This window comes from Colletotrichum graminicola (assembly GCF_000149035.1).
Source record: "Colletotrichum graminicola M1.001 genomic scaffold supercont1.65, whole genome shotgun sequence".
In the NCBI taxonomy this organism is placed as follows: Eukaryota; Fungi; Ascomycota; class Sordariomycetes; order Glomerellales; family Glomerellaceae; genus Colletotrichum; species Colletotrichum graminicola.
The window spans coordinates 102,524-114,808 of record NW_007361069.1 but is presented as its reverse complement, the minus strand read 5'-3'; the positions used below and the strand labels follow the sequence as shown (position 1 = coordinate 114,808).

General features: G+C 54.1%; 3 protein-coding genes across 3 annotated transcripts; 1 reads left to right on the top strand and 2 right to left on the bottom strand.

Moving 5' to 3' along the window:
• Nucleotides 1-2,910: 2,910 nt before the first annotated feature.
• GLRG_10690 (deuterolysin metalloprotease) lies at nucleotides 2,911-4,153 on the bottom strand (the record flags this gene model as incomplete). The annotated part of the gene is made up of 3 exons (XM_008101375.1): nucleotides 2,911-3,064; nucleotides 3,125-3,806; nucleotides 3,862-4,153. The coding sequence occupies 3 exons, from the start codon at nucleotides 4,151-4,153 to the stop codon at nucleotides 2,911-2,913; spliced, it is 1,128 nt and encodes a 375-aa protein (XP_008099566.1).
• A 2,276-nt stretch (nucleotides 4,154-6,429) lies between these two features.
• On the top strand, nucleotides 6,430-6,933 carry GLRG_10689 (uncharacterized protein; the record flags this gene model as incomplete). The annotated part of the gene is made up of 1 exon (XM_008101374.1): nucleotides 6,430-6,933. The coding sequence occupies one exon, from the start codon at nucleotides 6,430-6,432 to the stop codon at nucleotides 6,931-6,933; it is 504 nt and encodes a 167-aa protein (XP_008099565.1).
• Nucleotides 6,934-9,516: 2,583 nt separating this feature from the next.
• On the bottom strand, nucleotides 9,517-11,015 carry GLRG_10688 (fatty acid desaturase; the record flags this gene model as incomplete). The annotated part of the gene is made up of 2 exons (XM_008101373.1): nucleotides 9,517-9,926; nucleotides 9,980-11,015. 2 exons carry the CDS (start codon nucleotides 11,013-11,015, stop codon nucleotides 9,517-9,519), a joined length of 1,446 nt encoding a protein of 481 aa, XP_008099564.1.
• Nucleotides 11,016-12,285: the final 1,270 nt, after the last annotated feature.

The window sequence follows — 12,285 nt, the reverse complement described above, 5'->3', positions numbered from 1 at the left end:
TGTACGTGTGGCTGGGCCTGGCATGGTTCTTCTGGAGACGACCATGATCCACCAGGTCGGCCTCGATCAGGCACGGGAGGCTACGCTACGCTACACCACACAAACCCGTGGTTGGCCGTCGAATCGGAGCCTGTCCCCCCTTGGTCCAAGGACACCGACGCATCTTTGGCCGAGTCTGCCGGTGCGGCCAACCAGTCCCGTCATCGTCGACGCCATCGCAGATCGTATGCATCCGACACGCTGTCCTCGGCTGATGGGACGCCCTCAGGCGCGAACCTTTTTACACTACCTACCAGCAGCAGCGGCCATCAGACCGTGATGCTGGCCGTTCCTGCAGCTTGTTCGTCACTGGTCGGAAGAATGCGAGCGCGTGCCGAGAGACACAAGCAATCAGCAATCAGGTTCGGTACAGCAAGGAAGGCAATGTACCCGATCTTGGCCCATCACACTGTGTCACACGTTTCTAGTCATTGCAAGATTCACTCCGTACCGGGAGAGGAGTACGGAGTACCGGATACATATTCGCTGTTTACTACTATGTATAGTATGTATGTAGTAGTGTACGGGCGGAAGCACTCGCAGAGCAACTCGACAATCAAGCAAGCAAGCAAAGGTACCCTGTGCCTGGATACCCCACTGGTTGACTCGCCACCCCCTGATACTTGTTCATCGCTCTCCGAGCCCGCCCAAACTCGCCTCACCCCAGTCCAATCGCCATCGGCCTCGCACGGCATTACTCTTGACTCTGAGGCCCGGTCAACCTTTCCGCCAGTGTTCGACCTCTCATTTCGGTCCAACATAGTAGTATTCGACTTGTCCGTCGACACTTCTCAGCTCCACCGTGGCCCAGTGCGGCACTGCTTGACTAAAGTAGGTCTACAGATCATCCAGTTCAGCCTCTGCATCTTTGCATTCCATATGGAACCTAACAAGTGACAAGACACGAAAGTCTAGACATCCTGCTCTCCCTCGTGTCTTGGCTTCCGTACCAACGTATATATATAGGTATACGAATACCCTCCTCCTCTACCAATGAACAACTAACGTACGGCCCAGCGATCTTTCCGCTCTCTCCCTTTGGGAACCTGCTTGTCTTACGCAGCCCCTTGCTTCGGAGCTTTTCTCTCGCAAGGCATTCCTATGCCACCCGCAGTCCGAACGGCAAAGGCGAGGGGGGGGGGGGGGGGGGGGGGGCTCAGAGAACCGATTGGTTCCACTGAGGTTCGCGGAACATCCCAGCAAACTTTGCTTCTTTCGAGCTTCAGGTGCCCACGTCAAATCAAAGCACAGACGAAGTTGCAGCCCACAACTCGACATAGGTACATTTCACCCTGCAGGACTATCTTGACTTGTCTCGGCGCAAACGATCGTGATTCTCGACGCAGACAGCCAGATAAGTCTGCATCTCGCGATATCCGTTCACTCGGGGGACAAAAAAGACCGCCGGTTTCTCCCTACACAACAGCCACCCTCACCACCAGTACTACAGCTCCTGCAATAGGCAATGCAGCTTTTTACGTGTTAAAAAGATACATTTGTGAGTCCTCCTAAGACGAGAAAGTCTATTAAGTGTATGAAAATATACGGAGTACATCTTACCTATTTCTGGTATCTAAAAGCAATAGGCCCATAAGATAAGGTTCTTCAAAACCGGCGGTCTTTCTTGTCCCCCGAGTGCCGTTCCAGAGCCCTTGTGCTAGTATCCGCCTACGAACCACATATTGCGAGGGTCACAGAACAAACGGTCCACAGTCCGGCGGGGGCTCAAATGCGAGATGGATCTCAGGTTCAGGTCCGTATCTGGCTCCGGTGGCCCCCATGTTCAATGTCCAACGTCCCAATTCCAGCAGGTCCTAGGACTGATACGATGCTGTCTCTCAACCGCCCCCAACTCCCTTTCCCACCGGAACTGGGGGCTTCAAGCTTCACCCGCGCAAGAAGTCTGCATTTGCGGTCTGTTACCAAACCAAACAATCATGAGATGATGAGGTGATTTGGCTTCTCGAAATAGGCTTTGCTTCCATCAAGGGCCGCCCTTGCGATGCTGTGCCATCTCGCTGGGCTACCGTTTCACCATTTTAAGATTGCCGCCATCATTATATCCCCTGGCTCATTCGGAACCAATATCCGGGTTGGACCACTCCTTTAGAAACTACGGTTGATGACAGGCACGGGAGGGGCTTTCCCACTCGCATCAGTCTTCGGCCGGATTTCACACTTCGTACGATGCACGTCAGTGGTCTCTGCGCTCTGCAGGCACCGCCTGAGAAAGATGAAAAACGAGGGGGGGGGGGGGGGCGAACAATAAACGGCTGGCTCCCTTGATTATCAACAATCTCGGTTCAGATCCCGATGGGTCGGCAGCCACGTGTTGGACCGTTCACCGCCACTGACAGAACCTCTGCTGTGCCATTCGGGCGATGCGCCATTTCTTACACAGGTTCGTATTCTGATTCACGTTTGGCTTTGGCAGTCAGGTCCGTACGGGCGAATGTTCACGCGGCCCGCCCGAATGTCTAGCATTTTTCGTGTTTGCATCACCATAACTGTGTACCAAGTACCGAAACCCTTGATTGAATCATTATCTCGTTTCTATTGACTAGTGTTATTAATGGCAAATCTAGACATGGCCTGCACTAAGACATGGCCGTATTAACCTTAATCAGGACGCGGTAGGCCAGCGGCTATAGGTACGTCAAGCATCATGAGACTCCTGGCGTGGCCAACCGCCCTTCCGATATACACATTGTAGAACTGCATCAAGTCTTGTTCACGCCTTGTCGCTTTACTTTTTGGTCTTTTGAAATGGTCTCCGGGGCCTGCCCCGTACGCGACCGGATCGACACTCTAGCAGATGTCGTTGAGGTTGACAGCTGGATAAGAATTAGAAACCCCCAAAGTCAATGGCAGTTAGCTCAAGACAAGCTTACCATTGGCAAATAGGCAGTAGGTGTCGGCATGGTTCAAGTTTTGACTTGACTCGAGCGTCTTCATCGCATCGTAGCCGTAGACACCAAAGTCGAGTGTTCCCTTCATCTGGATCAAGTGCGTCATTTCGTGAAGGCTAAACGACTCATTAGCAAGATTGTCCAAGCGGAACTCTGGGTTGCTGGTAGCTCCCTACGTCGTGGTGGTCTGGTCCTGCCCGTGGCAACTCGTGGTGAGACTCGGAAGCGCGCTGAAGTAAAGGGGGCAATTGACCATGTAGCTGTACGCGGGGACCGTGTAGGCTAGGACGCCAGGCGAGCACGACTTGTAGACATCGCCGCAGTACTGCTGGGACACGCCGTCTATGTTGCTCTGGCACTCTCCCGCTATCTTGTTGAAGACATCGGTGACATTGTACTTGGCTTCATCCGACGTGTCTTTGAAGTACTCGTCCATTCGCGTGTCGTTGCTGGTGGCGTTGGCGGCTTGTTGAGCGAGTGTTACACAGTTGTTGAGTGCCAAATTCACAGTGTCCAACTCATCGCCCTGACAGTCGGCCTGTACTATGGTGCGCTTTATAGACTGGTGGAAGGCCATGCGGGTGAGCGCCGCCACCTTGGTATCGACGTCTTTGACCTTGAGCGTGTTGCTGGTGATTGGGATAACGCCGGCGATCTCGGTGGTACCTTCCTTGGCGTACGGGATGCCGCTCTTGACCAAGAGATCGTAGACGCCGCTGTCGCCGAGGTCGTGCGTCTGTCCGAAATCGAACCGGATCTCCATGGTCTGACCGCCCTTGATCGTCTGGAAGGCTTCGTCCGTCATGAGGTTCTGCGGAGCAATGCGTAACCGCACGCCGTCGAAGGACACTCGCGTGCCTGTTGATTGGGGTCAGCACCGCTATCACGCCACTGGAGAGGCAAGCGGACTCACTGTTGGAATAGACGGCCACCTTTTCAACGGCGGCCTTGTCCAATATGGTGGCAGGTTTGAAGAGCTTCCAGGGCTTTGAGTCTGTGTTTGTCAAAAAGATCTTGACCCCTGTGTTACTAGAGCCGCGTTTAAGCTTGATCCTGATAGGTGTCTGGGTGGTATTCAGAGGATTAGTGGTGTTCACAGATACGGTAATGTTCGTGGGTTTGATGGTATTCACGGGGTTGGTGGTGTTAACGGGGTTGGCGCTCGCAAGGGAGGCAAGCAGAATGAGACCGGTCAAGAACTTCATCTTGGCTTGCGAACCAGCTACTGTGAGATGGTTCGAAGGTAAGGAGATTGAGATATTGTTGGGGTTGTGGACAGTAATCTAAGAAGAAAGCCATTGAAGGCCTGCGATTGGACTTGTCTTTATAACGGATGAGACTCCAGCCAAAGCTATGCTCAACGCCATGAACTCCAATCTTCTTGGCGTAGATCCTGAGACCCGATCCGGCTGAAGGAAGAACAGAGGTACCGGGAACCAAGCCACGCGAACTAGCACCCTGGAGAGGCGGCAGCGGCAGTGGCAGCGTCGAAGTTCGGTTCGAAGAAGCCACTTGAGCCAATCCCAGGTCCAAGCTTAAACCCGGACAGCAGGAGGCGCTTCGCACAAAAGAATTGAACGGAAGGTGGTCATTATGATCAACAAGGGAAGGTATAGAGGTTCCGGGTGTGCGATGCCTTCAAAGCGATGGTGGGCAATTACAACGATAGGTAGACCATACGAGATTCGAGGGCCGAATTCCTCGAATTGGTAGGGCGCTCAGCCTTGGTTGTCTCGCGGAGCAGCTACAGCTCCAGAGAAACGAAGGGCCTCCTAGTTCAAGTCACAGACAATGAATGAGGACGATCCTTCGAACACGAATGCGAATAGTACCGTATCCGCCATAAGACGCACAGGCCTCGCTTACCGTATCCTCTGGCTGCGGCCATCGGCAGTAGGCCTTCCGTCGTTCACGTTAAGGGCACTGCACCGTACCCCAGTTTCGGAGAGGCACCGAGCATAGATTGCAGTAACAGGCGCGCCAAGACTGACAAGTACATATGCCGACGCCTGTGTCGTAATATGACTTGCTGGATGGGTGCTGAACCCGAAGACGGCCCTCTGGGCCTGGGCCCCAAACATCACAAGTGAGCCACTCAAACGCAAACAGCTTCCAGGACCCCGGGAATAAAGGCGGGTTCTAAAGAAGACGTAGACTTGTAGCCGCTTGTACTACGCTGATAAAAGTGGTCTTTGATGGTTAATCTCTCTGAATAAAGACTGGGGGTGGAAGTGAGACTGGCGCAATGAGAGTTTACCCTTGGTGGATGCGAGACATGGCCTGGCTTTCGCAAGTAAGACAGACCCTCCTCGGTGGCCATACCTAGGATAATGGGATAAACAGTATAGGTATTCGAGATTGGCTGAGATATTCGGAGTCTAGAACCGTTTCTTCACGTTTGGGGGTATGAGATGACGTCGGCTGCAAGACGGATGCATCAGGAAATGCGGTCTCGGCACGGGCATCCGCGGGGGCGGAGTGGGGTCCGAATCAATTGTAGTCGGCGCCGATCTTCCACACGTTTCCCCTTCCACCACCACTCATAGGTACTACTACTCACAGTAAGAACATTATGAAGTGCACAGAGGTGATGGATGGACGAAGTTCCCTTTTGGGACCCTGGGCTGTGATTCTTCAACGCATCATGTCTCGCTGGCCTCTTGGTCATGTCACCATTGTGGCTTACAGTCGAGCGTCGTCTTACGCCTGTCTGTTGCGCAGCCAATCCAAGCTAAAGACCGGCGGGGCCGGGGAACACAGGTTGGCGCACGCGGGTCATGTTATCTCTATGCAAAATGCGGGGTCTTCCCGCTGTTCAGCCGAGCTGTTTACAAAGTTCCTCCCAAATAGCTTTGCAGCCTCCATCGGTACCTCAGCTCTCTTCAATCGCGCTTCCGCCGTCGACAACTTCTAAAGGATTCAGCTCCAAAGTCTACACTCGTAGCCTCAGTCCCGAAAGTACGGAACCATCCCTCGCGTGGCTTGGACCAAGAGAATTCCTCTAGCCCGCAGCTACTAAGACCGTTCATTTCCGGCCTAATTAGCTAGTGCCCTGCGCACAGTCTGTTCTCCCATCCATCCATCCATCCATCAATCTATCCATACACCTTACTATATCTTACGTCGGGATATCCTCGCGAAATATTGGCAGCAGGACAATTGCCTCTGTAACGGGAGTGAGGAGGACACACCAATTAGGCTGACGTCATTCGTAGTAGTTGATGCCACTTGCCATTTTGGGAAGCTGTTCCGTCCGGCGCACTTGCTGTCTCCTGACTTGTCGGGCCTGGCCGGCGTCTCAACTTTCTCCTTCGCACAAACACTTTAAACTGGCCCCCATCGATCCTCAATCCTGGACTCCCGTTCGTGCTCTCCCATGAGGCGCCTGCAAATCCATAATCCTTTCCGCCCCCTCGTCTTTGTCCTTGCCATTATCCTGGTCTTTACGGTGAGAAATCGCAACGGCGCTTCTCGAGATACCATGACCGCACAAGAGAGCCGGTCCACAGGCGCCGCCCTGGCCAATCTCGACGTCCGCATCCGTCAGACGTCTTCATCCCCACCGACGCTGGCGTTCTCGGTGACGAACAATCACGATACCCCGCTCACCATTCTCCGCTGGAATACCCCTCTCGACCCGCTCGCTATCCGGCTTGGAGTCGTCTCCATCACGCCAGAGGGCAAGAGTGAGCCGATAGAGCTACCCACCATCATGCTGCGACGGGTCATGCCGCCGCCACAGGACGCCCTCGTCACACTTCAGCCGGGCGAGCGCAGGGAGCAGGAGGTCGTCTTGAAGGAGCCCATCGTGCCGCTCGACCAACTCGGCAAGACGGCACGTGTGGCGGTCAAAGGCAGGTGGGGGACTGTGTGGCCCACGACGGCGGACAAGCTAAGCCAGGAGAATATTGAGAAGTTGCAGTTCGGTGACGGGGTTCTAACGGGTGAGTTCGATAGCGAGGCAGTTGATGTTGTTATTGGATGAGCTGGGGAGGAAACCACACAAACGATTTGCCATCTCGCGGCCTCGTCACCAAAACATGCACATGTCCATACATTCAATGCTTTGCTATTCCTGCCAATTGCCTCCAAAGCCCTTACGGCATGAACTCCGTCTGCACCAATCCGATGCGCGTGACTTGCCCGGAAAACGCGCTTCGAAACATGCCCAAGGCGTGGTCTTCGTGGAACCTGACGAGCCAGCGGAGGAACGAGATACCAACTGTGGTTTTTCTGGGATGGGTCTCGGAGGATAAGAACTACAACAAGCGTGTGTCTTGGACGAATGCATTGTTGTCCAAGGTTCATGGGCAGTTCAGACTCTCTCGATTCGTCTCTTTGTTCCCTCTTAGGCATCCATGAATTTGTAGGGGTCTCAACGAAGCCTCGTCGAATGCGGATGGAAACCAAAACAACCCGGTCGCTGGGAGTATTGGAATGCGCTGCGTCGCCAACGTCGAAATGTCTTGAATGATACTTGCCTAGAGTCGTGGCGTTCGGCCATGTGGGAGCATTGCATCGTTAACCAACACCAATGTACCAACCAGCAACTAACGACATGTGTAAAAACAACAAAAACTAATTCAACCATCTCTGATGGCCTGACTACACTAGTTCTCAAAATCGGTCCCAATCACACGAACAATACTAGTTGCAATACAACCGCCACCCACGCCGCCTGCACGCCATCCCCTCGCCCACGGCATATTCAAGCGGCCGATACCCAAAGGCATGTGGCCTCCTCGCCACGTTGCCCCAAGCTCATGGCTATACAGACTCGGCCCTTTCCTCGTGCAGGCCGCGTTAGCACCGCGCGAGGAGCTCCTCGCTCGAATAGCGCCTTGTTTTTGGCTCATCGTGAGGCTGAAGACCATGATGAACCCATCACCGCATGCAGGATCCCGTCAAGCCTTCGCCCTTGGGCTGAGAATCTAGCTCGGCCCCAAAAGTCCGAGTGTTTGGGCATAGACAGACGTTTGAGAAGTCGCGAGCTCTCCCGAGGTGCCATGTTCCGGTGTTCTTCTCCAAAGCACGTGCGGCCGTCGGGTCGTATGGAAAGTCCCATGCCCCGAGCCATACTGAAATCCGCATCCATCTATTCCTCACGCAATTCCCACGTTCACGGTAACGCTCGAGGAAGCAAGAAAGACCCCGAGAATCGTTGAAAACGGGAAAGGAACCCTCTTATCAGACCCATACCTTCAACTGCCGTGGCTGAGACATCTCGAAGACCGCGGTCGAGAACTGCTATGGCGTAGTATCTGCTGATTTATTGGACTCTTGCGTGGTTATAGCGGAGTTTATCAAGTCCGGACTCGGCCATGAAGGAGGCTCATGGACAATTCCAGACGGCTTACATGGGTCCTGTCGCTTACTCTGCGTCGATTCCCAGCGTCTGACAAGCATCGGTGATGGTACCACATAATGAACCGACTGGGCACCTATTACATACTTCCGTTATTCGGCCCACAGCAGTGCCACAGCAGAGGTTGAGCCAACATGTATAATATCTGCCAACGTGGGACCCAGTCTGTGTCACCTGTTGAGCCCCCACCAGCTTGAACTGATGTACATCATCCCTACATACCACAACGCGACTGCCTCCGCTGCTATGATCATTGAGACCTTATACCTCAGTGTGGCAAAGCACAAACAAACGTCATAGGAAGGGAAGGGGGGTAATCAAGGGATAGGAAGCGAGGAAAATAAAAAACTGGTAATCCACCCTAGACGTCACCATTCTGTTTAGGGACCAGCGTGATGTACCGGCCGGCCCCTTCCTCACCTCCGGTAGCCGCTTTTGCTCTTTTCGGAATCTCAGGCCACCCGGGAGCGGGGGCATTGTAGGCCCGGGATTTCCAGATTCCACGGGCCAAGCCACCGACACTATCTACCTCCCTGTACTAACCTGCCCCGTTTGTTCCACGCGTTTCTTATGATCAGACGACGGGCCATTGGTCCGTCAAGGTCGCGTGGGCACCCCGCACTCTACCCATCCTAACTCTGCATGATGCGAATGGATTGGATTTATCTTGCGATTCTACAGCCCGCGTGCCGCCTGCCGCCTCCTCCTCCATTGCATGGATTTCTGTTCTGAGCCCAGAGGGTTCGCATGTATCGTTGGAACATCGGATGGATGCGCCTTGGTCGATGCATCGTGACTTTGCACTTGGCGATATCTCACATCAGCATTTGGTAAATAAATAAGTTTGTGACCGGATTGCTCGTAAGCTACCCCTCCTTAAGGTTTCTCTTCTTGTGTCTATGGGTGTTCTACCCCTCTTGGTACTGGTATAAAATACTAACGCCTTGACAGTGCTTAGACCAACACTCCTAACCGTTTTCAGTTCATATTGACCGGACGACCGTGTCATGTAGCTATCTCGACGTTACCACAACGCTCAAGGACAGCGCATCAACAAGACAACCACCACCAGGCCAAAGAACTGGAGGATTCGACAACTATATTTGCCCGAATCCTGCACCTCTACACGCAAAAAGACCGTCTCGGATCGGCTCCGGAAACAACATGATCCTCATTTCGTTTCACTCTTCTCGGTTTCGCAGTTTAGGACACCTCGCCCTTGATGGGAGGAGTGCCCAGACCGTTGTGGTTGCGGAAGAACAAGACGCCCTTGCCCTCGCCCTGGGCCCCAACGCTGGGCTCAACCCACTGGCACATACGCGCAGACTTGTACAGAGCCTTGATGAAACCAACCGGGCCGTCCTGGACATCGGCACGGTAGTGCTTGCCCATGACAGGCTTGATAGCCTCGGATGCTTCGTCGGCATTGTAGAAGGGAATGGTGCTGATGTAGTGGTGGAGGACGTGGGTCTCGACGATGCCGTGCAGGAGGTGACGTCCGATGAAGCCCATCTCACGGTCGATTGTAGCGGCAGCTCCGCGGACGAAGTTCCACTGGTCAGCGGTGTAGTGAGGCAGAGTAGGGTCAGTGTGCTGAAGGAAAGTGATGGCAACTGGAAGAGGTTAGTACATGCCATTTGCACCAATCTTCTTCTTATGAACTTACCGAGCCAGTGATTGACCCAGAGGTAAGGGATAAAGTACCAGACCAGAAGGTTGGACCAGCCGAACTTGTTACCGAGGAGGACGAGGACGGTCGCGGTGATACCGATACCAATGTCAGACAGGATGATAAGCTTGGCGTCCTTGGCCTCGAATAGGGGGCTGCTGGGGTCGAAGTGGTTGACACCACCGCCCAAGCCGTTGTGCTTGCCCTTGCCACGACCCTCACGCTGGCGCTCGTGGAAGTTGTGGCCGGTGACGTTGGTCATGAGGTAGTTGGGCCAGCCAACCAGCTGTTGGGCAATGAGCATCAGCAAGGTGAAGATGGGCGTCTCCTCGGCCAGCTCGCCGACCTCGTGGGCCAAGCGGCCGGCGCGAGTGGCTTGCTGCTCGCGAGTGCGGGGGACGAAAACCATGTCGCGCTCCATGTGGCCAGTGGCCTTGTGGTGCTTGCTGTGGGAGATTTGCCAGCTGAAGTACGGGACCAAGAGGGACGAGTGAAGCACCCAGCCGACTGCATGGTTCAGCGTCTTGGAAGGCGAAAAGGCCTGGTGACCGCACTCGTGGGCGATGACCCAAAGACCGGTGCCGAAGAGACCCTGGAGGACGGTGTACAGACCCCAGAGACCAGCACGGACAGCCTTGGAAGGCACATACTCAGGGGTGACAAAGTTGTACCAGATGGCGAAGGTGGTGGCCAGGCAGAGAATGTCCCGAGCGATGTAGCCGAATCCCCTCAGGGCGGAACGCTCGAAGCAATGCTTGGGGATGGCGTTGTAAATGTCCTTGATGGTGAAGTCAGGAGGGGTGAACTCGTTGCCGTACGTGTCGTACAGCTTGCCGTAGTTGGCCGTCTTGGGAGCGGCACCCTCAGAGGCCATGGAGGACAGGGAGGTTGACGAAGCAGAGGGACGAGGAGAGTCCATAGGCGAGGCAACGGCAGTCGAGGGCATCGAGGCGTCGGTCTCGGCGGTAGTGGAGGTAACGGTACGGCGCAGAACGGGGTTCTGAGCCGCCGGCATCGACGTGGTGGAAGCCATGGCTGATGTGTGTTTCGCCTTGGTGAGAGAAGGTGAAGGTGAGTTCGTTGTGGACGGTTATAGCCTCGGTGTTGGTAAACGACACTCGGGGGAACAACGGACAAGTTCCAATGACAGCCCTTGTGAGAATACAGAAAGGGATACCGATTGGGTCGCGGGGAAGACAGAACGAGGACGGGGAGAAGAGGAAGGGGAGGGGGACTAATAAATGAAGCACAGGGGAAAAGGAGACGAGGGTCGGTATCGGGTCGTGGCGAAGGCGAAAAGACAAAATGCCTACTAGGTTGTTACCAGAAAACGATGGGCCCTAACGGGACCCGTGGGCAACTATGCACTGAGACGACCAAGCTGGCAGTGCTTTATCCGTACATCTAAGCTACCTAGTACATAGCGTGTGGCTGGTCAGGTACCGTAACGGATGGTCAGTGGTGTGAAGCAATCCCTGTTGACAAGTGGTGTGTAGGTAAAGTCAGGTATGGTGGTTGGTATCCCATGCGGCGAATATGTAGTGCGGATACTTGGTGCTTGGTGGTTAATGGAACTGTGGTGTTCCTCGGTTCCCACGTCTCCGTTTTTGTTGGGGACGAACTGGACGACGACTTGTTGCTTGTGCCTTTCTGGTTGCGCGGGGAGGGGGGGGGGGGGGTTTCTTGCAAGTCAGCGTGCAAGGGGAGAGAAAAGAATAGGCTAGACCAGGGACGGGAGGGATAAAGTGCGTGACAGGGGGTGTGTGTAGGCGAAAAAGTGTTTCCTGATGGGATTGAGTTACCCACCCGGAAGGCGGTGGGGGAAGATTGAGGAGGCGACAGTCGGAGGTACAAGAATGCAATGTCTGGGTTCACCGTTTAAGCAATGTATCTTTTTCTTCTTATTCTTTTTTCTCTCTCCTCTCTTTCTGTAGGATGATGATACCCACTAGCGTTTTTTTCTCGACGGTCGAGAGCCGGACGGAAGGGACAACCCGCGCTGGAAGCCGGACGTTGCATCTTGAGCTCGGCCTTGTATTGCAAGTCAGGTGAACCCAGAAGACGGCTTTGATAGCGCCAACACCTAAACTACCTATATGATTTAATATGACCACTGCCATCATCCTCGGCTCGTTCTGATACCGATTCGGGCAGGCTTTCCTTCGGCGATTGCCTATCCTGGCATAGTGAATTACAATCAAGTGTTCCTACCCTGCCTATCTTCACAAGGAAAAATAAATCAACAAAAGATGGACGACAACCTGACCTACCGAGAATGGACAGGGTTTTGGGGTCAGGCATTG